Raw genomic sequence first — 26,527 nt, 5'->3', positions numbered from 1 at the left:
AATTGTTAACAACTGTGCTTTGAGAATTTCATTTTTCAAGATTTCCCATCCTTCCTGGACATTTTTGTCTTTAAGGATATCCAGCCATTGCATCCCTCCAATTCTCTTTCTGAATCCCTTAAAATCTGCCTTTCTGAAATCTAACCTTGATGTCTGCATCAATACAAAAAATGGTGGGGGGAACAAGAGGCGCAATAGTGCCCTATCACTAGTGACACTTGAAGTATGAGCGGTATAATACAGTTCCACTCACCTATTCCATTTGTGTAACCCACAACTGGCTTGAGAGCATATCACAGAATCAGCTGCTGCAGGACCTCCACCAACCACTCGCACGTGGAAAAACCTTCAGAAAGTTGTGGGAAGCAGGGTGTGTTGCAGTCCCTGAGGAAGGTGCCAGGAAGGGCGCCGAAACGCGTAGGAGGAAATAAAGGAGTACACTGCTACAACATCTTGCATCCCAGGTGATTTGTTAATCTCGGCAGCGCGGACTGCAACACACCCTGCTTCCCACAAATTTCTGAAACCTTGACGTCTGAGTCTTCACAGGTCTTCCTCCTCTAGTTATCCAAAATTCTAAAATAGCATGGTCGCTACCTCCTAGGGTCCCAGCCACTTTTACCTCCTCAACCATTTCCTCCCTGTTTATAAGGATTAGATCCAAGGTAGCAGTTCCCCTTGTTTTCTCCCCTACCTTTTGGAAGATAAAGTTGTCAGCAAGAGAGGATAAGAATTTCCTTGACCTGTTAGTTTTGCCTGAGAGAGATTCCCAACAAATGTCTGGATAGTTGAAATCCCCCATGACAACTATGTCATTTTTTGGAGAACTTGGCCATTTGATGCATAAAGAGTTCATCCATATCTTCAGCTTGCACAGGCGGCCTGTAGTAAATGGCCGGTTACTTAAGCAAAAAGCAGTAAATTATAGAATTAAAGGGGCTTTCTCATGAACAAAGTTAATATTAATTAACATTTTAATCAATAGATCTTGGAATAATAATAATTTCCACAATTGGATGTGTTTAGAAAAAATATTCCTGTACTGAGATAATCTTATAAATGTGCCCCTGCTATGTACTGTGGAATGGTCGTGTCTGACCATACAGGAATGTGGTGTGATCATACTACATCTCCTGGACAGGGGGAGAAGCAAAAAAAAGTATACAGACAGGACAGCCGAGGATCACAAATTATTCTGAGGGAAAACATTACTTAAAAACAGGCAGTGAAATATTTCGCCGCACAGAGACAATCAGCTGCAGTCCCAAGCTGTCCGGTCTATATACTCTCTTTTGCTTCTTCCCCTGTCCAGGAGAAGTGGTATGATCACACCACATTCCTGTATGGTCAGACACGACCATTACACAGGACACATTTATAAGATTATCTCAGCACAGGAACATTTTATTTTAACACATCCAATTGTGGAAATTATTATTATTCCAAGATCTATTAATTAAAATGTACTTTGTTCTTGGGAAAACCCCTTTAGAAATCCCTCCATTTTATGACAACGGAGAGGTTTTTAATAAGAGGTAAATTGCAAAAGTTGATAGCATAGACAAGAACTTTGCAACTGTACCAGTTTAAGATGAAGCCCTTTATGATATATATATATATATATATATATATATCTCTATCTATATCAATCCCATTGGTGGGATCTGCATCTACTATGTATTTCTGGTATACACGGCGTACCTGCCCTAAATGTAATCGATGAGGATAACCCCTTAAGATAATTTAGATCCCGCCCATTTAACCTCTCAATTTCTTAGCAACCATGGCATCTAAGTAGTTGTACAGAGGGAGAAAGCTCCTTCTGTCACCCCACCAGAAACCACTGCAATCAGTGAATTAAGAATATACAGTATGACCATGTCCTCAAGGCCCAAGATACCTTTTGTCGTTAAGGAGCAAAAGAACAATACAAAAAAAAAAAAAAAAAAAAAATAGTTTTTCTTCCACCCACATCCAACACAAATCATAGACTGCAAGGCTCGTACAAAAACAGCAACGTGGTCAACCAAGTGCAAAATACGCCAAACTAAAACCCATGGCCGTGGATGGATGCAGTTGGGGTAATCGACGAGATGACGGCTTCCACCGCAGGGTGCGGAACGCACAACAGGAGAAAGGTACTTTGGCCAAAAATAGAAAGTGATGAAAGATTGCTGTCACCTTAAAGGATACAGATTAAATGACAAATTGCTGTCATAAAGAACACATTGAATAATTGCTCGCTTCCTATTCACCACTTTGCCAGAGAAGATGCGCGCTACTTTTTTTTTTTTTTTGCATGTGTTTGCATTTGCTAAGTGTGAATAATATACCGAGCACATTTTGCAGAAAAGTAAACTCATTATGCTAATCACAGAAATTAGCAGCACCCTTCTCAGCGCAGAATGCACATTTCATGTAGCTTTCCAAAACTTAACCATGTAGGGAAGTCATAGAGATATGTAAAATGTCTTGTAAAAATAAGAATCTGTAAAGAAAGAATAAAACCAGGAATAAACGATAAATGTTAAAGGTTGATAATCTCGCCTCTAAAGTCTGTAGCATTTTCGGCAGGATCCTGCAGAGGGCAGTCTTGCAGAAATCCTGCAGGAGACGCAGGGGTTAATCTCCTGCTGATCTGTTCTATTTCCAGCTATGTAATGACTAGGGCAGTGTTTAATTAAATGGGTGGAACCAACAACATTTTCTCCTACTACAGGGAGAGCAGAGGGGAGAGGCTCCTGCTGCAACCAGTTGTCTTATAGCCAATTAGAATGGGAAATCGGAGGACCTACAGTATTGGAGGCATTGGAGACCCCTCTCCCACCCCAGCAAGGTTGAATTTCTAGAAAACAAAGTGGTTTTATTTATAAATTTCTCAGTTTTAATCCAAATATGACACAAAGTAGGAACAAGGAGGAAGTGATGACTAGAGTGGAGCGACTTTTGGTTTTTTAGGGTCGCGTTTCGTTTCGTGAAACCCGACTTTTCCAAAAGTCGGGTCGAGCAAGATCGTCCGATTATAGGGAAAAGTCGGGGTCGTCCCGAAACACGAAACCCAATGTAAGTCAATGGGGAATAAAAGTCGGCAGTGAGAGGAGGACAGGAAACACACCTACAGTGCCCATTTGAATGCCAAAAGCATCAATTCTTCTTACTTAAGCTTGTCAACCTTAATTAACTTCATAATACAAGTTACGCACTGAAAAATGGGGGTTATTTGGCTAAAGTTGTGGGGGGGGGGGGGGGAGGGCTGGCTGCAGGTTTTCATGTGCCCTGGGCAAAAGAGCGCCCCTTTAACACATACCACAACTCATCATGCTCCGATACGGCAGATAAAGAGCGGTATAGTACAATGAAAAATACCTCACTTTTTACATCTCATGACGAGGCCCATCTATTTCTCCATATAGAATCATTGGTCCCATATAATGTTTGAAACAGTATATGATGAGCTCCAAATAATGCTACAGTATATGTTGGTCCCCATGGATGAAGCTCCACTGTCTTATGGGCCCAAATAATGCTCCAAACATAATGGGCCCCATTTCTAATGCTCGAGTGTATAATGGGCCCTGTAAATGCTGCTCCAGTGTCTGATGTCCACCTTTGGAATGTTCCAGTGTATGGTGGGCCCCATCTATCATTCTCCAGAGTATAGTGCTCCCCAAAAATTGCTGTCCCAACATTGAAAACAATCAAATAAGTCTCCTCGCTAGGGAATCCCTGTACTTGTCTGGACAGGTGCTGTAGCTTGCTTAACAGCTCGCCAGCCGTTCTCACGCCCAGTATGGATTGCACGTGATTGCACAAAGGTTAGAAAGGGTACCGTATCCCTGGATAACATGTATGGATAGCGTACACATTCAAAATATATGTCTCAGGAGGCAGGCTCAGACGGTGTCAGGCCCAGTATGGATTGCACGTGATTGCACAAAGGTTAGAAAGGGTACCGTATCCCTGGATAACATGTATGGATAGCGTACACATTCAAAATATATGTCTCAGGAGGCAGGCTCAGACGGTGTCAGGCACAGTATGGATTGCACGTGATTGCACAAAGGTTAGAAAGGGTACCGTATCCCCGGATAACATGTATGGATAGCGTACACATTCAAAATATATGTCTCAGGAGGCAGGCTCAGACGGTGTTAGGCCCAGTATGGATTGCACGTGATTGCACAAAGGTTAGAAAGGGTACCGTATCCCCGAATAACATGTATGGATAGCGTACACATTCAAAATATATGTCTCAGGAGGCAAGCTCAGACGGTGTCAGGCACAGTATGGATTGCACGTGATTGCACAAAGGTTAGAAAGGGTACCGTATCCCCGGATAACATGTATGGATAGCGTACACATTCAAAATATATGTCTCAGGAGGCAGGCTCAGACGGTGTCAGGCACAGTATGGATTTGACGGCCCAGATTACACAGCGGAGGAGCAGGGAGAGGTAAAGATTGCAAATGCTGGGGCCCTGCCCAAGCAAGGGGGGCCCACTCGTGGGCGTCGGTACTGGCACTGGGCCCCTCATAGTACAGCGGTGTGTCTGACGGCGGGTGTGCACCACCACCGTCAGAGACACTTGATTGCACTATGAGGGACCCTGTGCCAGTGCCCGCGCCCAAGAGTCGGCCTACCCACCTGTCCAGGGCAACGGCACTCGCACGGTGTCGTGCGGTAGGTGGTGACCCCGGCCATGGGGGGGAGGCAGCACAGTTAGGGAGTTTTAGAAAGTGGCATATGTTGATGTTGGACATTCAGCTGATGCAAAAGGCGAAATAGGTGAAGTACCAGGAAGAGGTGGACCAAAGCAAGCCATTTTTCTGTCACCCTATGTGTCATCAGGGGAAGGTGGGACAAAATCCTTGGAAACCCATGCGTGGTTCATTTTAATGAAGGTTAGATCATCCACATTTTGGGTTGACAGACGGGTCCTTTTTTCTGTCAGGATTGATCCAGCTGCACTGAAGACTCTTTCCGATAGCACACTTGCAGCTGGGCAAGCGAGCTCCTGTAAGGCATATTGGGCCAATTCAGGCCAGGTGTCCAGTTTAGCGGCCCAATAGTGAAAGGGGAATGACCTGTGTGGGAGAACATCGATATGGGAGGAAAAGTAGTTTGTAACCATAGTTGACAACTGCTGTCTCCTGTCACTTTCCATCGATGCAGTATTACCAGTTGTGTGAGAGGTATTTGAAAAATCAGTCCACAACATTGTCATGAAACCCCTGTCTCCAACGCCACTTCTGATGTGTGCACCATGAACACCTCTGCCAAGCTGCCCCCGGCCCGTACGGCTCGTGTGAGAACCATCACCGCTGCTGTGTGCTGGGAATGCCTCAAGCAACCGATTTACCAGAGTTGCTTGTTTATTAGCCAATATTAGGTCAAGGTTCTCCTGTGGCATGATGTTTTGTAATTTGCCTTTATAGCGTGGATCCAGGATGCTGGCCAACCAGTAGTCGTCATCGTTCATCATTTTGGCAATGCGGGGGTCCCTTTTTAGGATCCGCAAGGCATAATCTGACATGTGGGCCAATGTTCCCGGTGTCAATGATGCACTGCGAGTGCTGGGTGGAGGAGCACTTTCTGGCAAATCCACATCCCTCCAGTCACGCACAAACCCTGTACCAGACCTTGCCACGCCAACATTTTCACTTGCCCCACGAGATGCATCCTCCTCCCCTAAGTAATCATCCCCATCATCCTCCTCCTCCTCCTCTTCTTCCTCCACCTCGTCCAGGAGAGGTCCCTGAGCAGACAATGGCTGAATGTCATCAAGGATTCCCTCCTCCTCTTCCTCCTCATCAACATTGGCTGCAGACGCCTGCTCCTTAAGGTGCGTCAAAGTTTGCATGAGCAGACGCATAAGTGGGATGCTCATGCTTAGGATGGCGTCGTCTGCGCTTACCAGCCGTGTGCATTCCTCAAAACACTGAAGGACTTTACAAAGGTCTTTCAGCTTCGACCACTGCACGCCTGTCAACTCCATGTCTGCTCTCAAAGTGCCTGGCCGTGTATCCTCCCACAAATGCATTATGGCCTGCCTCTGCTCGCACAGCCGCTCCACCATGTGCAGGGTGGAGTTCCACCTTGTAGCAATGTCGATAATGAGGCGGTGGTTGGGAAGGTGCAGCAATCGCTGCAGCTTCTGCATACGAACGGAGTGTACAGGCGACCGGCGGATGTGCGCGCACAGTCTTCGCACCTTCTGGAGCAGGGCTGTTAACTCCGGATAATTTTTGAGGAAGCACTGCACCACCAGGTTCAAGGTGTGAGCCAAGCAAGGTATGTGGCTGAGTTTTGAAAGGGCTATGGCTGCCACAAAATTACGGCCGTTATCACTAACTACCTTGCCTGCCTCAAGATGTACACTGCCCAGCCATGACTCAGTTTGTCGCTTCAAGTACTCGGCCAGCACCTCGGCGGTGTGTCTGTCACCCAAACACATCATCTGCAACACAGCCTGCTGACGCTTTCCACTAGCTGCTCGATAGGGGGACACATCGTGTGCAACAGTGGCAGCTGCAGATGGAGTGCTCGTACGACTGCGCTCTGTGGACGAGCTTTCGCTTCTGGAGGAGGAGGAGGAGGAGGAGGAGGGTCGAACGCCTACAGCCAACTGTTTCCTATACCGTGGGCTAGGCAGCACTGTCCCACCACCGCTGTCCCCTGTGGACCCTGCATCCACCACATTAACCCAGTGCGCAGTGATGGACACGTAACGGCCCTGGCCATGCCGACTGGACCATGCATCAGTTGTGAGGTGCACCTTTCCACTCACTGACTGCTTGAGTGCATGGACAATGCGGTCTTTCACATGATGGTGGAGGGCTGGGATGGCTTTGCGAGAGAAGAAGTGGCGACTGGGTAGGTCATAGCGTGGTACTGCATAGGCCAAGAGTTCGCGGAAAGCTGTGCTTTCCACCAACCGAAAGGGCATCATCTCAAACGAGATTAGTTTGGCAATGTGGGCGTTCAAACCCAGTGTACGCGGATGAGAGACTGAGTACTTTCTTGACCTACTCATAGTGTCTGGGAGGGTGAGCTGGACTTGAGAGCTGCATATGGTGGAAGTAGCGGTGGACAGGGCGGACTGAGAGAGGGTTGATGATGGTGATGGAGTTGGTGTTCTTTCTGATGGCCTAGAATCAGTCTTTCGTTGATATAACAGTGGGATTCCCTGACTGCTGTGGTCTTGCAACGACACCTCAACATTTGCTGCTGTGCTAACCGGTGGGCTTACAGTGGGGGAAACAATGTAGCGTTGCTGACTACCTTCGTTGTGATCAGTTGCACATGTGGCACTTGAGGTTTGGTGTTGTGTCCACGCTTGCAAGTGCATGCTGGTTAAATGTCTAAGCATGCAACTGGTATTCAAATTTTTCAGATTTTTCCCTCGGCTAAAGGTCTTTGCGCACTTCTTACAGATAACCTTGGCCTGATCATGAGGATTTTGTTCAAAAAAGTGCCACACTGCACTCTTCCTACTTTAGCAGACATTTTGCGGCCTAGCACGCTGTGATCTTTTGACCCTCTGGACAAGCTGTCCAGCAACTCTTTTGATGTTTGGAACCTGTCTTTGGAGTGCTCCGGGCCTGCCAGATAACAGCTGTTGCGATGTCGATGTCTGATGTGGATGCTCCTCATCTGAGCTATTGGAAGCAGCACCCTCTTCCCCCAATGGATGCCAATCTGGGTCAACAACTGGGTCATCCATCACCTCCTCTTCTATGTCATGTGCACCTTCCTCTGTGTCACCGTGTATGGTGGTATAGTGTGCGGGAAGGGGCACCTGAGTCTCATCAGGGTCAAAATCTGGCTCTGTACACTGCGAGGACAATGTAGTGCTCTGAGTGAATGTACCAGCAGAATCATCCATCAGCGGCTGTGCATCAGTGCACTCCATGTCAGATTCATCTTGGCCTGGGTAATTCACCATTTCACTTGATAATCCAGGCATGGTATGTGAAAACAGCTCCATGGAGTAATCAGTAGTATGGCCTGCGTCATCCTTCAATCTTGGTTAGGGTGAAGGACACAAGGAAAGGTGTGGTTCATGAACATGAGCCTCCAATGACGACTCAGTGCTTTTACTTTTTACAACTTCAGAAGAGGAGGCGATAGAGCTGGAGGCTGAGTCAGCAATGTAAGACAAAACTTTTTCCTGATGCTCTGCCTTTAAAAGCGGTTTGCCAACTCCTAGAAAACTAAGCGTTCGAGGCCTTATGTAGCCAGACGATGACGCAGGGTCAGCACCTCCTGCATTCGGTCCTATTTTGCTCTTGCCACTACCATCAGATCCACCACCAACACCATCATTACCAGCTGCCAACCCCCGCCCAATTCCACGGCCTCTTCCACCAGCCTTCCTCATTTTTGGTAGAAATGTAGACAAAATCCAACAAACTATATAGTAATGTAAAACAAGGTACAAGGTGTCTATAGGACAGGGGAGATTTAGAATTTCTGCACACACTTGTGGACAGTGGACACTTTTGGATTGTGTGAGGCCCACTGATATCTGAGCGCTATGTGACAGGCTCGATGGCACAGCTGCCTGTGACCAAAGTGACGAGAGGATAATGGAGATTTTGAATCTCTGCGCACACTTTTGGACACTGGACACTTGTGGATTGTGTTAGGCCCACTGATATCTGAGCGCTATGTGACAGGCTCGATGGCACAGCTGCCTGTGACCAAAGTGACGAGAGGATAATGGAGATTTTGAATCTCTGCGCACACTTTTGGACACTGGACACTTGTGGATTGTGTGAGGCCCACTGATATCTGAGCGCTATGTGACACGCTCGATGGCACAGCTGCCTGTGACCAAAGTGACGAGAGGATAATGGAGATTTTGAATCTCTGCGCACACTTTTGGACACTGGACACTTGTGGATTGTGTGAGGCCCACTGATATCTGAGCGCTATGTGACACGCTCGATGGCACAGCTGCCTGTGACCAAAGTGACGAGAGGATAATGGAGATTTTGAATCTCTGCGCACACTTTTGGACACTGGACACTTGTGGATTGTGTGAGGCCCACTGATATCTGAGCGCTATGTGACACGCTCGATGGCACAGCTGCCTGTGACCAAAGTGACGAGAGGATAATGGAGATTTTGAATCTCTGCGCACACTTTTGGACACTGGACACTTGTGGATTGTGTGAGGCCCACTGATATCTGAGCGCTATGTGACACGCTCGATGGCACAGCTGCCTGTGACCAAAGTGACGAGAGGATAATGGAGATTTTGAATCTCTGCGCACACTTTTGGACACTGGACACTTGTGGATTGTGTGAGGCCCACTGATATCTGAGCGCTATGTGACACGCTCGATGGCACAGCTGCCTGTGACCAAAGTGACGAGAGGATAATGGAGATTTTGAATCTCTGCGCACACTTTTGGACACTAGACACTTGTGGATTGTGTGAGGCCCACTGATATCTGAGCGCTATGTGACAGGCTCGATGGCACAGCTGTGACAAAAGTGACTAGAGGATAAGGGAGATTGGATTGCTTTTAAAAAAGCAGTTTGCGGAGCAGTGGGTAAACAGCAATGCCAGCGTGTCAGGAAGCCTTAAAAGGCAGCCCAACAACCAACACCACTGATACACCACAATATAGCCTCCCCTTGCACTGCACACACAGTGACTTGTGTGTTGTGCAGGCCAAATCGCTAGCAGCAGAAGCAGTTTTTTTGTCTTCTTCCCTGCCTAACGCTCTCCCTACAGAATCAGCAGCAACCTCTCCCTATACTAAGATCGGCAGAAGTAAGATGGCGGTCGGCGTGCACGCCCTTTTATACCCCCTGTGACGCCCACCAAAGCAAGCCAATCACTTGCATGCCCTTCTGAAAGATGGTGGTGACCCGTGCCTAGGTCATCACGTTGCCCACAGTGTCCGTGGATCCTGATTGGCTGAAAAAGAGCGCAAAACAAACTTTTGAAACGCGACTTTGGCGCCTAAGTCGCCGACCTCGTGGCCGACCTCATCCTAGGGTCGGGTTTCGTTTCATGAAACCCGACTTTGCCAAAAGTCGGCGACTTTTGAATTTTTTCGACCCGTTTCGCTCAACTCTAGTGATGACATGTTTTTGCCATCTCTTACAATTAACAATACTTTTAAAGCTAATCTTTTTTTGCTATGTAATCGGACAGAACTGTGAGGTAGGGACAGAGACCCTGATTCCAGAGAAATATCACTTAGCCTACTGGATGCAGCAGTTATCATCGAGTCACAGCTTTCTCTGCTGCAGATCTAGCAGAGCTCAGTTTTGAGCTATGTATATTACCCCGCTCACACCACAGCTTTCTGTATATGTTGTATACTGACAGAGCTGCTAATCGGTGCTGGGGGAGGGGTTGGATTACCCTACATGTGCCAAGTTGTATTGTAGTGATTATCTCTGGCTGATAAAATGATTATTGTATTTAAACAGCAAAACACAGACTAGTAATTGACACATTGCTGGAATTAGGGTCTCTGCTCCTACATCATGGTGCTCTCGGATTACATAGCAAAATCTTGCTGACAGATTCCCTTAAAGTATTTATTAATATAAAGAAAATTAAACATTCTACTGCCGTAGATATGGTTTTATTAAGGAGGTTTATTTGCAACCATCTGAAAATATACTGTATATTTTCACTTTCCAGTAAGGAGCCTTTCTCATTTAATTCTTAAGCTGCGCTCAGCCAATCAGATGTTTCCGAACTTCTACTTCCTGTCCTGCAGTCTCACAGACACAGTGAAACTGCAGCAGCATCCCCTCCTCATGGTCTACTCTTTACTGTATAATTCTAGATACTGTGCAGGACTGAAATCGTTTCTTGGACATTTACAGAATCTCTAAGGGGTGTCTTACAGTCTGATGGAAGGAGAAGAAGATATATATGGCAAAGCTTTACTTATCCACATGTAAAAAACAACTTATAACAGTAAAGGCAAGAAATGGCAGGAATTCTTTATATAAGGTAGTTTAGGTAATTATATCATATCATTCTAATAGTCAATGCGAAGATGGATTTTAGGAAAACTACATGCACACAGGGTGGCAGGGAAGAAGACCAGGCATCATTTTTTCTCCAATAGGCATTTGCTCAGTTGCCTTACCTTTAGCGATGGGGAAGTTACAATTATGACCAAAATTAATTAGAATAATAAAAAATAATAATATAATAAATAAATAATAGAAAAGCATTCTCTGGGATTGAGAATTCCCTTCATCCTCAATATTTCATCTAAATGTCACAGTGATAGGCAATAAGCGTGATGGACAATGTTCTCTCACTCAAAAAAAATAAAAAAATACAAGATGCAGGAATAAAGACAGGACTGATGTATGGCTTACCTTCCACATCACTGCTCAGGTAGTTGCGAACTTCAGTCAATATGAAATTAATGTCTTCCTCTGTGGGAATTGGGTGGTGGGTTATCTCCGTCGGAGTGTCAGTGGTTCCAGCGATGGTCATCTTCTCCCATGGCAGGAAGAAAATAACTCTGCCATCACTGGTGGCGGGATCCAGCAGTCCCATATTATCAGGGCTACAAGAGATATAAAACCATCATCAGTTGAGAGAATTGTCATGTACGAAAAGTAAAAGGAAAAAAAAAAAAAAAAAGAGAACACACATGGAACAGATGCCGATGATCAAAATATAAATGTAAATATAAGTTTTTCAGATTACTGTGTTCATACAGCCAAATCAGATATCCTGCTTTGTACTGAGGAGGGGAAAATTTCTCGAAACACGTGTCTGCAAATTGAGATTCTGGTTTGGCTTTTATCCCAAGTCATGTGGCAATACTCGTTAGAGCGTCGATACTGACTTTTAGGATTGCTCCTTCCAATAGGTGCTTCTAGACTTCTAGTCCTCTTCATCTCTGAAGAGACAATTTGCATGTTTCTGAAGGAAATTCCAACTACTGTCACTACTTTTCTTATTCCCATCAGCAGGAGTTGATGTAAAAAATGGTAAGTGGTCGGATAACATTGAGCATTTGACAGATTACAATCAGACAATGGAGTCACAGCTTCTATTTGTACAAGATTCACAATGTATATCTCAGATCCAGTATCTGATGGAAAGAATAGTCATGGTTCATCAGGATCTGCATTTTTTTTTAATCCCCATTGACTTTGAACCAGGAAAATATCACTATCACTCGCACTATGAAAGAACGGCCGCACCTCTGTACACCCGCTGCCGAACCTCTGCACACCCGCCGCCACACCTCCAGACTGGCTGAGGCTGGGTTCACATGTCAGTGGCTCCGGTAGGTGTAGTGACAGTTTTGACACTGACACACATAGACACATGTAAACATGAAGGGTTCTCTGCACACGGTCCGTGTGCAAAACACTGAGACATGTCAGTGTTTGCGGGAGCGCACGGTCCGCAAAACATGCTGAACACGGCACACGGAGAGCAGTTCACACTGTCCTCCGCTTTCTCGGATGGTTGCCGGAGAAGAAGCGCTACTGTAAGCAAAGCGCACAGGCTCTGTGACGTCACCGCTAGTTACTGAGCATGCGCCGGCTGCTTCCATTCATTCCCCAGTAGTTTACAGTCGGAGCGGTCGCATTAGTAGCGCTCCGGCTGTAATCTGATTAACCCCTGAGATGGATTACGCTGTGGGACGTGACTGATCGTTAGACAGGTAATGTATATTGTTGGTTTATTATTTTATAATTGTTTTACAGGAGTACGATGGTGTCGATATGGAATTAGGAGAATAATAAAGCTTTAAACACTGTGTGCAGTGTATTCTTTCATTAAAATACTTTGTTCTTATTGTGTGTTTATTTAACCCTTGAATAACTGTAGGATTAGTAATGGATAGGTGTCTTATTGACACCTTTCCATTACTAACCCAGGCTTAATGTCACCTTACAATTGAAAGGTGAAAATAACCCCCTTATTAACCCCACTTGCCACCCCGCTTCAGGGCAAGTGGGAAGAACCCGACAAAGCTCCAGAATAGGCTGGGGGGGCCAAGATCAATGGCACCTTACCAACCTGAGAATAGCAGCCCCCAGCTGGGAGTTTTGCCGGGTTGGTTCACAAATAGAGGGGGACCCCACGTCGTTTTTTTTTTTCATTAATTCTCTCCTGCTCGCTGTTGCCGGCAGAGCAGGAGAGAAGAATGACAGCAGTGTTCAGCACCAGCCGCCGGGGAACAGCGCTTACTGTAGCGCTGCTTCCCTGGCGGCCGTCCGTATGATCCTGATGCGGCACACAGTTGCTACACGGATGTACCACGTACCCACACGGACAGCTCCGGTATCGGAATTATCTGGACGTGTGAGACTGCCCTGACAGAGTGAATGTCCCATTAGTAAATCTATTCATTAAAAACTTTACCAGGTCAGGCATAGCTTTGTTTTCCTAAGATTTTTGTTCTGGAAGAGTCAAAAAATTCTGGCAAATAAATTGATCGGAGTATGATGCTAGGACGTACAATTTATCACTGTGACACTAGGGATTGGCAGCAGCAGTCACATAGATATATCTGACTTCATTATTACAAGGGTGAAAACAGAGACCAGCTATTACCACCAGCTTGACGGCACCGGAGGTGAGGAGAATTATACAGACAGCACAGAATTATAGGGTTGATATTTTTTTTCATACATTTTCTGTTATCCCATTTGAGAAAAAAAAAAAAACATCCTTGGAAAACCTATTCTATGCTTTTCCCAACATATGAAATACAAGTACTTTCTATGCTGGGTACGAGTGTATGGAGCTCGCTCAGGAGCCGAGCCCGCGCCACACACAAAGAGGGCTGGTTGCATTATACACGCTATGGCATGCAAACATGAAGTATATGCCTTGTTGCTGGCGGCTAGGCACACATGAATTGTAAGAATCTTTTTTTCCTACTTTCTAGAGCAGTAATGCAATTCCAATTTCCTGCTTGCATGCTATAGCGCTACAGAGTGCAAGTTTGTTATGTATAAAGATGGCTACTCTCAGTAAGCATCTGTGCACACCACAACGTATATGGTGTCACTGCATCTGTAAAAAAAGGAAATTATGAAGTTCACGCGTTAAAGAGCATAAGTAAATTAAAAAAAAACACATTTTTTTTGTTCATCACACATTTCCCGGGAGCTGTATCTCATTTCTTTCTTGTATTGCATTGAGCGCCTGCAGCAGCGCTGATCGCGGACTCCCGGATCCACCAGGACTGGCGGAGAGTGAGCTGGTTCCGCTCTCATGTTTTGTAGGAGTTATGCCGGCACACAGCCAGCTCTGGAGAGCACCTTCCTTTCACTTTCCTTTGCAGCTAAAAGGGTATCGTGGTCATGGGCGCTTTTGTGCCCATACAGTTTTCTACCAAATGTAATTCTGCCATTATTTGAGCGTTCCCATTGACTTGAATTGTAAAAGTACAGAGTGTCTTCTGAGCGGAAAATGCCAGAAGAATGGTTAGAATACAGCAATGTTCACACATTACATTTTTACTTCTTTTTTTAAATGCAAAATTTTAAGCTGCGTTTTTATAGCATCAGCAAAAGCTGTGAGGTTTCAGAAATCTCGTGCAAACACATTGGCTTTTTCTCCTGACTGATCTGGAAACTGCAGCGTGTCACTTCTTTCAGTGTTTTTGCAGCATTTTTTTCACCTATAGAAAGCAAAGAGCAAGTTCAAAAATGCAGCAAAAAGAGCAGGTATCAGTTTCTGCGGCATTTTTAATGCAAAACCCTTAAGGAAGTTGCATCACGTTTTTTTTTTTTTGGGAGAGGTACTAAACTTTATCAGCATGCACAAGAAACAATAAAAACATGGAAATATGCAGCAAAAATGCAGCAAAACCCACTTTAAGCAGGTTCTTTACTGCCAAGAGAGAAGGTTTTGCCTGCAGAAAAAAATTGCAGTAAAAATGCAACGTGCAAACATAGCCTACTTATTTTAATCAGTTGGCATTTTTAGAAAACTGAGGCAGTTAAAAGATGTTCAAAAGCCTGATCAAACGCAAAAATAAAAATGTGTACGGTCATGAAGAGGTTAAAATGAATGTGTAAGCAGGTTTTTTGCTATTTAATCTCTTAGCAGCATAATATAGCGCAAGAGAGCCTGATTATGGTGATGTGTCACTTACTAAGCTCTGTGCTGCAGTTTCAATACAGTAAGTGTTTTAACAGCAGGAGATTATCACTGACTAGATGTCACATACACAGCAGTCCAGATAAACTGTGTAACCCCGCCCCCACCACTGATTGGCAGCTTGCTGACAGCGTGCACAGGAAGCTGCCAATCAATAGTGTGGGCGGGGTTATGCATGGCTCAACATTCTGACCACTGTTACATCTATAACAGATAAAACAGGGATTTTCTCAAAACTGCACAACGCAGCCCAGCAAGTGAGATATCACTGGAATCAGGCTTTCTTGCTCTCTATTATGCTGCTCTCAGATTACATGTGGACAGATTCCCTTTAATCCCTACTGAGTATAGATCTCCACTAACAATACATAAGTCAATAGTTGTTTCTGCAGTACAATATCCACATAACTTCACCACCTCTGATGAAGCAGCATACTTGCCACAAATAATAATCTATGGACGATACCTGTAATACCCGGGCATCACAATATGCACACCGGCGCTGGGTTGGCAGATCTTGTCGGTTTGCTGATTGTCCATTTTGCGCAGAGAGTCTGTGAACGGCCCAGTGGCGTTGATGACACATTTGGCTCGGACATCAAATTCTTGTCCTGCGAAACCAAAGGGATAAAAAGTCAAACTAGATATCCTATGGTCTTTAACAACGTCTGGGGGTACGTTATTCTCCATTGTTACATTTCTACAACTGAGTGATTGTGACCTGTCCAAACACAGCGGCTGACTGCTTTTCCTGGTGGTTGTAGTACTAAGTAGTGATGAGCAAGCGTGCTCGGATAAGGTGTTACCTGAGCATGCTTGGGTGCTAACCGAGTGTCTTCGGCGTGCTCGAAAAATATGTTCGAGTCCCCGCAGCTGCATGTCTCGCGGCAGTTCGACGGTCACAAGACCTGCAGAGATTGCTGATAAGGACACCCGGTTAGCACCAGAGCATGCTCAGATAACACCTTATGCCAGCACGTTTGCTCATCACTAGTACTGACCTCTCTGGACATCACAGATGTGCCGCGTACCTATAATACGACTGGATGAGGGCGTGCGATCTTGGGTATAACAATAATTCTATCTAAAGCTATATACAATACACACATGTATGTACAGGAGGCCACAAGTCAGATACCTGTTAGAACGTCTTTGCAACGTGCGCCGCAGACGTGTTCAGTGCCGGTCTCCGGATCTGTCTTCTTCAGCAAGCCCACCACTTCAGTGTAATTGGCTGTGGCAGCACCATACCTGGCAGCAGTGAGAGCGATGGCAAGGTTCATTCGAGCATCGTTGTGCTGTCCTGCAGCAGAGGACGGAATCAAAGGAAGGACATGAGTCACCTCAAGCCACTGACTTGTGGTATGGAAGTGTGTCACAACCGATCTGTCACATCTGTCCCTGTCACAGCAAATCTACATGATGGCTGGCTAGATCTTACCCGAATTATTTAAAGACACATTGTCTCTTTGGTATCAGCCTATGAAGCGGCTGCATAAAATACATCATTATAATAAAGCATTAAAAAAATGTAAAAATAAAAAAAATAAAAAAAAATAAAAAAAATCTATAGAAATGAACCAATACTTTTATAATTCAGTAATTTAAAAACATTAAGCCTTTATCTTTTAGATTATAAGAGAACTAACACTTAGAGTATGAAAAAAGACACAAGATAAAAAGTAACAAGGTTCAACATTGCTTCCGATAATACAGTCACATATAATCATAATATTACAAGATAAAAAGCTACATAAAAATTCCACAATAATATTAGCGTTCAATAACACAAAGCATAAAATTAACCAGTTATTTATAGGATAACCAACGCAAAGTATTAAAATGGCAAAGAAACGTGATGTAAAAAAGCAACATAAAACCTCCGCAATCCATACTATTATACGTACACACATAATAATATAATGAAACCACATCACATAAAGAAGTCCCTAAAGTTACAATAAACAAACATATATTAACCACTAAACATAAATCTAACCCCTTATTTAAAGGAGAACTAACACTTGGGCCCAGATTCATCAAGCAGTTTTTGACAGCTTTCTGGAGAAAAACTGCCTGAGATTTATTTTTTTTTTATTTTTTTCAAAACTTGTAGTTGTGCAAAAAGTTTTGTGACTTTTCATGTTTTTGCGCCAGCTGCATAAATATTTGGAACGGTGGGCAAGACAAAGCAAGTAGGAGGCAAGACTAAATATGGCCGAAAAAAATTCATCATAATTTTCTCCAAAAATGTGGCGTAAATTACGATAGACATCTAGCCCTTGACTGTGTAATATTTCTTGCAGTGGGGTGCGGCAGATGAAAGATACGCCAAATTCATTAAGAGACATATGCCACTTAATGTAATTGGAGCATCTTACTTTGGCGCAAATGGAGTACAAAGTAACGTCTTAATACAGTTGTGCTCAAAAGTTTACATACCCCAGCAGAATTTTTGCTTTCTTGTTATTTTTTCAGAGAATATGAATAATAACACCAAAACTTTTTCTCCACTCATGGTTAGTGGTTGGGTGAAGCCATTTATTGTCAAACTACTGTTTTCTCTTCTTAAATCATAATGACAACCCAAAACATCCAGATGACCCTGATCAAAAGTTTACATACCCTGGTGATTTTAGCCTGATAACATGCACAGAAGTTGACACACACGGATTTGAATGGCTACTAAAGGTAACATCCTTACCTGTGACCTATGCCAGGAAAATTGTTTGGGATGCAAAGAAAAACCCACAAATAACATCAGCTGAAATACTGGACTCTCTGAAAACTAGCGGTGTGGCTGTTTCAAGATGCACAATAAGGAGGCACTTGAAGAAAAATTGGCTGCATGGTCGAGTCGCCAGAAGAAATCCAAATGACCCTGATCATAAGTTCACATACCCCATTTCTTAATACCGTGTATCTCCCCCTCTAACATCAATGACAACTTGAAGTCTTTTGTGGTAATTGTGGATGAGGTTCTTTGCTTTCTCAGATGGTAAAGCTGCCCACTCTTCTTGGCAAAAAGCTTCCAGTTCCTATGAATTCTTTGGCTGTCTAGCATGAACTGGGCGCTTGAGATCTCCTCAGAGTGGCTCAATGATATTGAGGTCAGGAGACTGAAAAGGCCACTCCAGAACCTTCACTTTGTTCTGCTGAAGCCAATGACAGATCTACTTGGTCTTGTGTTTTGGATTGTTGTTATGTAGGAACGTTCAAGTACGTCCCATGTGCAGCTTCCAGGCTGATGATTGCAAATTTGCCTCCAGTAATTGCTGATAACATGCTGCATTCATCTTTACTTAAACTTTGACCAAGTTTCCTGTGCCTTTGTAGTGCACACATCCCCAAAACATCAGCAAACCGCCACTGTGCTTTACAGTAGGAATGGTGTTCCTTTCATCAAAGGCTTTGTTGACCTCTCTCCAAATGTAACGTTTATGGTTGTGGCCAAAAAGTTCAATTTTGGTCTCACCATTCCTGCCTGTTGTGCATGGTGTCGTTCTCCATGGCACAGAGCGATCACAGACGGCTCCTGCTGGGGATGCAGAAGCCTCTGCTGACAACACGTCTACAGAGTGGAAGGGGCAGGACTTCCAAGGTCATTTTGATTGAGAGTTGGCTCTCCCAGTTAGGCAGCGGGGATCCGGCTGTCAATCAGAATGACCTCAGAAGTCCCACCCCGTCCGCTCTGTAAACGTGTTGTTAGCAGAGGCTTCCAAATCCCCGGCGGGAAGGTATGTGCCCGCTCTGGGCCGGGGAAGAATGGCGCTGAGCCCAACAGGCAGGTAATTAGCAACTACCTGATTGTTGGTGCTTAGATACATCTTATGTTGTTGTTAAGTCCCAGATATCCCCTTTAATAAGGAGCACAAATGATACAGAAAATCTAAAACACCAATAATTCATAGTGGGAACGTAGCTTTAAAGTATTTAAAAGCAAAAAAAAGAAAAAAAAAAAAACACACCATTTCAGGCAATATATTTAAATTACAAAAATCACTAAACATAAAATTAACAGTTTGTTTATATGAGCGGTCACTAATTGAACTTTTTTTTTTGCTATGTTACAGGATTATAGTAGAAGTAAACTGAGTTTTATATCAATATTAGATGAGATCATTAAGTAGTGAACAGAAAAAATAGGCAAACAAAATGTCACCTCGATAATAATGGATATTACACAAATAATCAATAAGTAAACAACTAATTGTCCCCGAGAAGACGGATTCAATATTAATGAACTCCGTGTAATCAATTAGAGAAATAAGTAGATGCAAATGATGATTTAACTTCAATGTGAACGAGCCACATTATAGACCCGTTCATAAATTAAGATATAAAACCAGAACTTTACAAATCGGTTCTGTGTGATCAATTAATAAATGTAAACATTACACTTATTAATGAAGGACATATAACTAGGCAGTGTTACTGAAGTATTAATCTTCTAAAGTGTGGAACACATTACACAGAGACGCTCAGGGATTTCTTATCAAGATGAGGTTTTTGTTCGTTGCTTTTTTTAATAAAAAGTATATGTATTTTTTTCACCACCTTATCGAAGCAGTTTGGAAGGATTTTGAACTGAATCCGCTTCAAAATTCTCCTAAAAGAGGCTTTCTCTGAAAAACTAGCCAGAAAATGCTCAAAAGAATGAAGATATAAATTTCCATGTAAAAATAACTTACTAATCATATGTTCAGCGTCTTAACACCTCTTCAGGTTTTCAACTAAGCTAAGTGGTTATAAAGAAGCCATGTCACTAGGGATGGACAGACCCGTGGATGTTAGTTTTGACCGAAGTTTATAAAAAAAAAAAGTTTGGTCCGGGTGCCAGAACGGTACCCAAACTTGATCCCAAACTTGGACCCCATTCAAATGAATGGGAGAGTCAGAACATCCGGCGGTTCACAAAAATGACAGCATGGGAAACACAGTCAGTGATCGGCGGTAACTTTATTGATGTTACCGCCAGTCACAGCGCTGCAGTTCCTACGCTTTAATATAGAGGACAACGTGTGAGCCAGCAGATGTATCAAATTAAGTCGACCAAGAACGGTGCACTCTTAGGCTAGTTTCACACTAGTGCTTTTGCATAAACCAGAAAAGAGGCATGTAAATAATAGGGATCACCAATAAGGTATATAGAAATATAAGGTTGATAAATTTTTTATTGAAACATCCACAAAAAAACAACACACAATATTAAAAACAATTAAAACCGCACAATGCGTTCGTTTAACATACCCAAAAGAGGGTAAAACCTCTAGCACATAGCCCTCATGATACATATAGACAGCATATATACTAACAATATGACAATAATGGTAATATGCTCACTATCAAATAATAGTAAAACCCAAATTGGCACCTAGCCCCTATATGGTTATGAATACAAGGATAACTAATGAAACCAACAAGAAGATAGAATATGCATGTATACACTAGAATGGTAAATAGATCCAGGAAAAAATACCCCTAGATAATAAGGAGTGCACATACCGCAGTGTATGCCCAAAGTGTGGAAATTGGATATGCTGCTGCTAAGAGGTAAGCAAGCAGTGGGTAAAAAGAAGAGGGATAAGGCAGAGGCACAAAAGCTTTTGTGCCTCTGCCTTATCCCTCTTCTTTTTACCCACACTGGTTATTGGACCTAGTTCCCGCTTGCCGGCTTTATTGTGATTCCAACAGGTTGTATGCAGGGGGCCATCTTTTTCATTGGGCCCTTAGATCTTCTGCTTGCTTACCTCTTAGCAGCAGCATATCCAATTCTACTTACCATTCTAGTGTATACATGCATATTCTATCTTCTTGTTGGTTTCATTAGTTATCCTTGTATTCATAACCATATAGGGGCTAGGTGCCAATTTGGGTTTTACTATTATTTGATAGTGAGCATATTACCATTATTGTCATATTGTTAGTATATATGCTGTCTATATGTATCATGAGGGCTATGTGCTAGAGGTTTTACCCTCTTTTGGGTATGTTAAACGAACGCATTGTGCGGTTTTAATTGTTTTTAATATTGTGTGTTGTTTTTTGTGGATGTTTCAATAAAAAATTTATCAACCTTATATTTCTATATACCTTATTGGTGATCCCTATTATTTACATGCCTCTTTTCTGGTTTATGTTGGAGTTTTTCAGCATGTAATTGGTGATCCCATACAGCGGTGCCCTCCATATTGTGCGAGTTTACACTAGTGCTTTTGAGCGCAGCGACGGCCCACGCACGGCCGCCGCTAAGCCCCGCCCTATGCCGCGCCTCCGCCGGTAGCTCCGTCTACCGGTGCATGACGCTGCATGCGTCCCCTTTCTTTGTCACTGGGGGAGCAGGCCGTGCGCAGTATGCGTTTGGCTGCGCATGCGTCCTTTTGACGGTGCGCCGACCTGCGCCAAACGCAACCTGCTGCAGTTTGGTTGCGCTCGGCGCACCGTCAAAAAGGTGCATGCGCCGCCAAACGCATACTGCGCATGGCCTGCGCCCCCAGTGACAAAGATAGGGGACGCATGATGCATGCAGCGTCATGCGCCGGTAGGCGGAGCTACTGGCGGAGGCGCGGCAGGGGGCGGGGCTTAGCGGCAGCCGTGCGCAGGCCGTCGCTGCGCTCAAAAGCGCTAGTGTGAAACTAGCCTAAGGCTGTGTGCACACGTTGCGGCTTTTGATGCATTTCCGCAGCGTTTTTGGACATGCGGAATTGCAGCAAATCCGCAGTGTAGTACAGTACCAATGATAATCAGTGGGAATTTGAGATTTGCTGTGCACATGCTGCGGAAAAATCCTTGCGGATTCGCTGCGTTTTTTTTCTGCAGCATGTCAATGACAGTATTCACTAGCTGACACTTGTGCAAAGTAATAAAGAGGTCAGTGTGATATATAATTAGTGGAGTGCATGCATAGTTTACTGTACATGTATTTAGATACTAAATAAATTTAAAAAAATCGAGTGGGGTTTCTCTAATTTTTAATACCCAGGTAAAGAAAAGCAGACAGATGAGGGCTGGTGTTATTATTCTGGGAAGGGGGCAATAAAAATGGAGCTTCTCAGGCTATTAATATCAGCTCACAGCTGTCTGCATAGCCTTTACTGGCTATTAAAATGGGGGACCCCCCCAAAAAAAATGACATAGGGTGACCCTTATTTTTTAATAACCAGCAAAGGTTAAGCAGACAGCTGCTGGCTGATATTAATAGGCTGGGAAGGGGCCATGGATATTTGCCCCCTCCCAGACTACTAACACCAGCCCTCAGTATCCACAGCTTTACTGAGGCTGCCAAACCCTAACAGTTACATGTACTTCCGGGAAAAGTCAGTGTTTGGGGTCCATGCACAGACACTAGGTGTCTGGTACGGACCCCGAACTTTACCGTTCGGGTTCACACATCTCTAAATGTGACCATTCTTTAAGTGGTTTCTACTCTGAAAACGCTCTATAATTTAAAATAGAAGTAAATGGGAAGGTTCAGAAGACGTTCCAAAAACTAGGGAAAAGTGATTAATAATATACCAGCGGTCAAAGTAGCACAAAAAAAAGAAAAAAAAGACACTGTCGGAAAAAAAAAGACAGTGTTTCCTGAAGCATCTTCCTCTCGAAAAGCTCAGTGTGTTCACTCACCTGAAAAAGATATTGTATGCAGTATTTTCTCATGCATTCGATTTAATGCAGCTATTTTTTGACACTGAAAATTAATCCACAGGGTTGTTTTGGTGGCAAAGACATTTCTGCCATCTCCATTCAGATTGTGAAGGAGTAAATTTAATAATGTTAATTTTACCTTAATATAGTCATGCTGAACATATTATTTAAAATAAATTGTCAGAATTTTTTTTTTTAAACCAGTCTTTTACAAAACTAACTTTATTTTTAAGCAATCTTTTCTTTTTTATCTTTTTAATTTTTTTCCCAAATATTCCAGTTTTTGGGAATGCCAACTTTCTGTTTTATTTTATGCTTTACTGTGTAGACTGGGTTAGTGACAGCAGCTATCTCATGTGAGCAACGAATCTTATGAGTAGATTTTCTGTTTTGTTAGTCAGTACTTCAGTAGTGTGGGAATTTCATACAATGTATGGGAGGCTGTGGGGACATCAGATGGCATGTTGTGGACTATGGGGACATCATAGTGTGTTTTGGAAGCTGTGTGGACATCATAGTATGTTTTGGGGGTTGTGTGTATACCATGCCGTGTAGGAGAGGCTGTGGGGAAATCATACCATGCAGGGAAGGGCTGTGGGGAAATCATACCGTGTAGGGGAGGCTGTGGGGAAATCATACCGTGCAGGGAAGGCTGTGGGGAAATCATACCGTGTAGGGAAGGTGGTGGGAAAATCATGCTGTGTAGGGAAGGTGGTGGGAAAATCATACCGTGTAGTGGAGGCTGTGGGAAAATCATACCGTGTAGTGGAGGGGAGGCTGTGGGAAAATAATACCGTGTAGGGGAAGCTGTGGGAAAATCATACCGTGTAGGGAAGGCTGTGGGAAAATAATACCGCGTAGGGGAGGCTGTGGGAAAATAGTACCGTATAGGGGAGACTGTGTGAAAATCGTACCGTGTAGGGGAGACTGTGGGGAAATCATACCGTGTAGGGGAAGCTGTGGAGAAATCATTCCGTGTAGGGGAGGCTGTGGGGAAATCATGCTCTGTGTTGGGGACTGTGGATTTATCATAATGTTTGGGGGAAATGTAAAGTGGGACATCATACTGTGAGAGGGGAAGATAGCACCCAAGCATACTCAGATAACACCCTATCCCAGCACTTTCGCTCATCACTATTGCTGATCTACTGATATGCCGAAAGACTTCATAAGCAAAATTACCAACTCTACACATATAGGTGTGCAGCAGCCCCCTCCCCCCCAGCCACTTACAGGTCTCTGGAATTCCTCTCCCAGGAAACTATGTTAGGCTAGGTTCACATTTGCGGTTGAGTACGCAGCGTATCGTCTGCAACCGCAAATGCATGCAAAAACGCATGCAAACGTTTGCGATTGCGAACAATTGGCAAGTGTTGTTTTCCTGGCTAATTTTTGAACGTACACAAGCCACGCCCAATGGGTGTGTCTTATGTAAATTCTTGCGTACGCATGCTTTCCCATAGACTGTAATGCGTTGTTTAGCCGCATTCCTTCCGCAAGCGTCCACATGCGTTTGGAGGCGGCAATTTGCCGCCTCCAAAATTGCAACATATTGCGTTAGCCGCGCCCCGCCGCACAACCCGAAACGACGCATGCGTAAGCAAACGCGGTCGAATGCATATAATGCGTCCACAACGTTATAGAAAAACGCGACGCATGCGGATGTATGCGTCAGAAACGCTGCGGACACAACCGCAAATGTGAACCCAGCCTTAGCCTATGGACATATTTTTTCTGCCCATTCAGTGCAAGTGCCATAATGAACACGCCCTGCTATAAAGACAAAAAAAATGAATAACATCCCAAGGGAATAATAAATACATAGCTACAATATTTTTTTTAAAAATGATAAAATTATTACAGTTTTGTAGGGCATATACACACATTGCTTTTTGCTGCAGGAAAATCTACAAAAATATTCAGTGTTGGCAGGGAAACCATTTTAATACGCACTTTTTTTTTTGTTTTTACACATTTTTTGCATGCGCTTTTTCTTCATTTATTGGACTGTGAAAATACAAAAAAACACTAAAAGAATTAACATTCTGCAGATCGAAAAAAAAAAAAAAAAAAAAAGGTTTGATGGTTTAGATCTGCAAGGAAAAGGTAAGTAACGTGAGCACGAGACTCCAGAAATCTCTTTCACGTTGCCGCTACTGTAAAACGTGGCACAAAACACAGCGTGAACAAGACCTTAAAATTAATTTATGAAAAGTAAAAGTGTGACGAATTTCTCTAAACCATTTTTTATCCAAATGATATTTCCATAACTATTGAAGGTAAAAACTGAAATTTTCTAGTACATCTTCATTACATTTTTGATGTTCTGGGGTCATTATTTCTATGCAGAACTGATACGCAGTGGATTTTTCACAACGGATTTGCATGCGGAAAATTAGCAGAATAATAAGTAAAATCTGAGCTGCCGCTGAAATCAACAGCGTAAATTGATCTGCTCTAGAGATTTGAAGTCGGCGAAAAAAAATGCTGCAAAAAACTTATCAAAAAAGCAGCAAAACCTGCATTTTGAACAGAAAGCTTTAATTGTCAAAACAGCAGGTTTTGGCTGCAGGAAAAAAAAAAAAAAAAACTATGCAAAAAAGCTGTGTGTGAATATAGCCTAATAGTATGAGTTTATATTACTAACATACATTGAAGGCTAGTAAAATAAAATAAACAAAAAATATTCTTTACGTGTGTTCACAAGTATTCCAAAGACTACGGGCATGGAACCTGCACACAATCCTACTGCAAACTTATTTTGTTACATGTAAAGAATTTCCCCCAAATTATTTCATACAGCTTTTGGCTAAAGAACGAAAAGTCCTACATGATTTATCTTCAAATAAAACCTATCACAAAAAAAGTCTTTACATTTATCACAATCCCAAGACTTGAAGAAAAATATCAAATTTCTAGGAACAGAGTAATTAATTTTCGGATTTCATGACCAGTAGCAGAAACTGCCCAAATCTTGAAATGAGAGAACTGGGTCTACCATGAAAGTACGGAGTGAGAGGATGTATGAGTAATAGATGATGTTGTTGATTTATGCAGCCAGCATACCAAATCCTTAATTCAAAATTGATTATGTAAAATATCTCGGCTTATGATCTGTCTGCTGTGCTAGGGGCCAGTACAAAAGTAATCTGTCTATGGCAAAAGGGCAATGGCAGGATCAATGTTTCAGTGGGTCTCATGTCCACTCCCTTCAGCGTCCTGTCTTGGCCATGTTTAAATCAATAATGAGAAGTGATTTTCCGGCTTTTTACTTAGATTATGCAATTTTTCTTGCACTGGGAAAAAAAACCAGGAGAACGGATTAAAAACAAATTTGGAGCTACAACATGAATTATTTACGTAGAGCTCGAATTTCTTGGATTTCCACAGTTGATACCTAAAAGAGCATAAAAATGTTGTGAAGTTTTATTAAGTCTGGATCAAAAAAAGGAAAAACAAAAGTAACATTTGGTTCAACAAAAGAAGAAAACTGTCTCTGGTGCCACATACCTTATAAGTCGTTTTATCCAAACTTGGGATCTGTGACTCTCCAGTAAAAAATGTTGGTGGGAGCACTTAGTAGGGAGTTGCTTGTAGCCTTCAGCAGAGAATACCCCTTTAAATACAATACAATATATTTATGGCACTGCTGAATGCTATGAGGGGCTCCAGGCCTAGTTCAGCAGTGCCACAAATATAATCTATTCTATTGTCTTTAAAGTGGTATTCCCAAAATCACAATCTGGTCTTTTAAC

The 26,527-nt window shown here is 43.3% G+C and overlaps 1 protein-coding gene across 4 annotated transcripts in view; it reads right to left on the bottom strand.

Annotated features, from left to right (window-relative positions):
- GPD2 (glycerol-3-phosphate dehydrogenase 2) overlaps positions 1–26,527 on the bottom strand; it is a 262,935-nt gene that overhangs the window by 145,698 nt on the left and 90,710 nt on the right. For all 4 annotated transcript variants that reach the window (XM_073545647.1, XM_073545650.1, XM_073545651.1 and 1 more), the window contains 3 exons: positions 16,267–16,431; positions 15,595–15,739; positions 11,366–11,559 (listed from right to left, as the gene is read on the bottom strand). In XM_073545647.1, coding sequence (XP_073401748.1) covers positions 11,366–11,559; positions 15,595–15,739; positions 16,267–16,431 — 504 coding nt within the window. The remainder of the gene's footprint in view (positions 1–11,365; positions 11,560–15,594; positions 15,740–16,266; positions 16,432–26,527) is intronic.

Source organism: Dendrobates tinctorius, unplaced genomic scaffold, assembly GCF_039654945.1.
Source record: "Dendrobates tinctorius isolate UK_male_01 unplaced genomic scaffold, ASM3965494v1 ptg000143l, whole genome shotgun sequence".
In the NCBI taxonomy this organism is placed as follows: Eukaryota; Metazoa; Chordata; class Amphibia; order Anura; family Dendrobatidae; genus Dendrobates; species Dendrobates tinctorius.
This window is presented reverse-complemented; position numbering and strand designations above follow the sequence as displayed.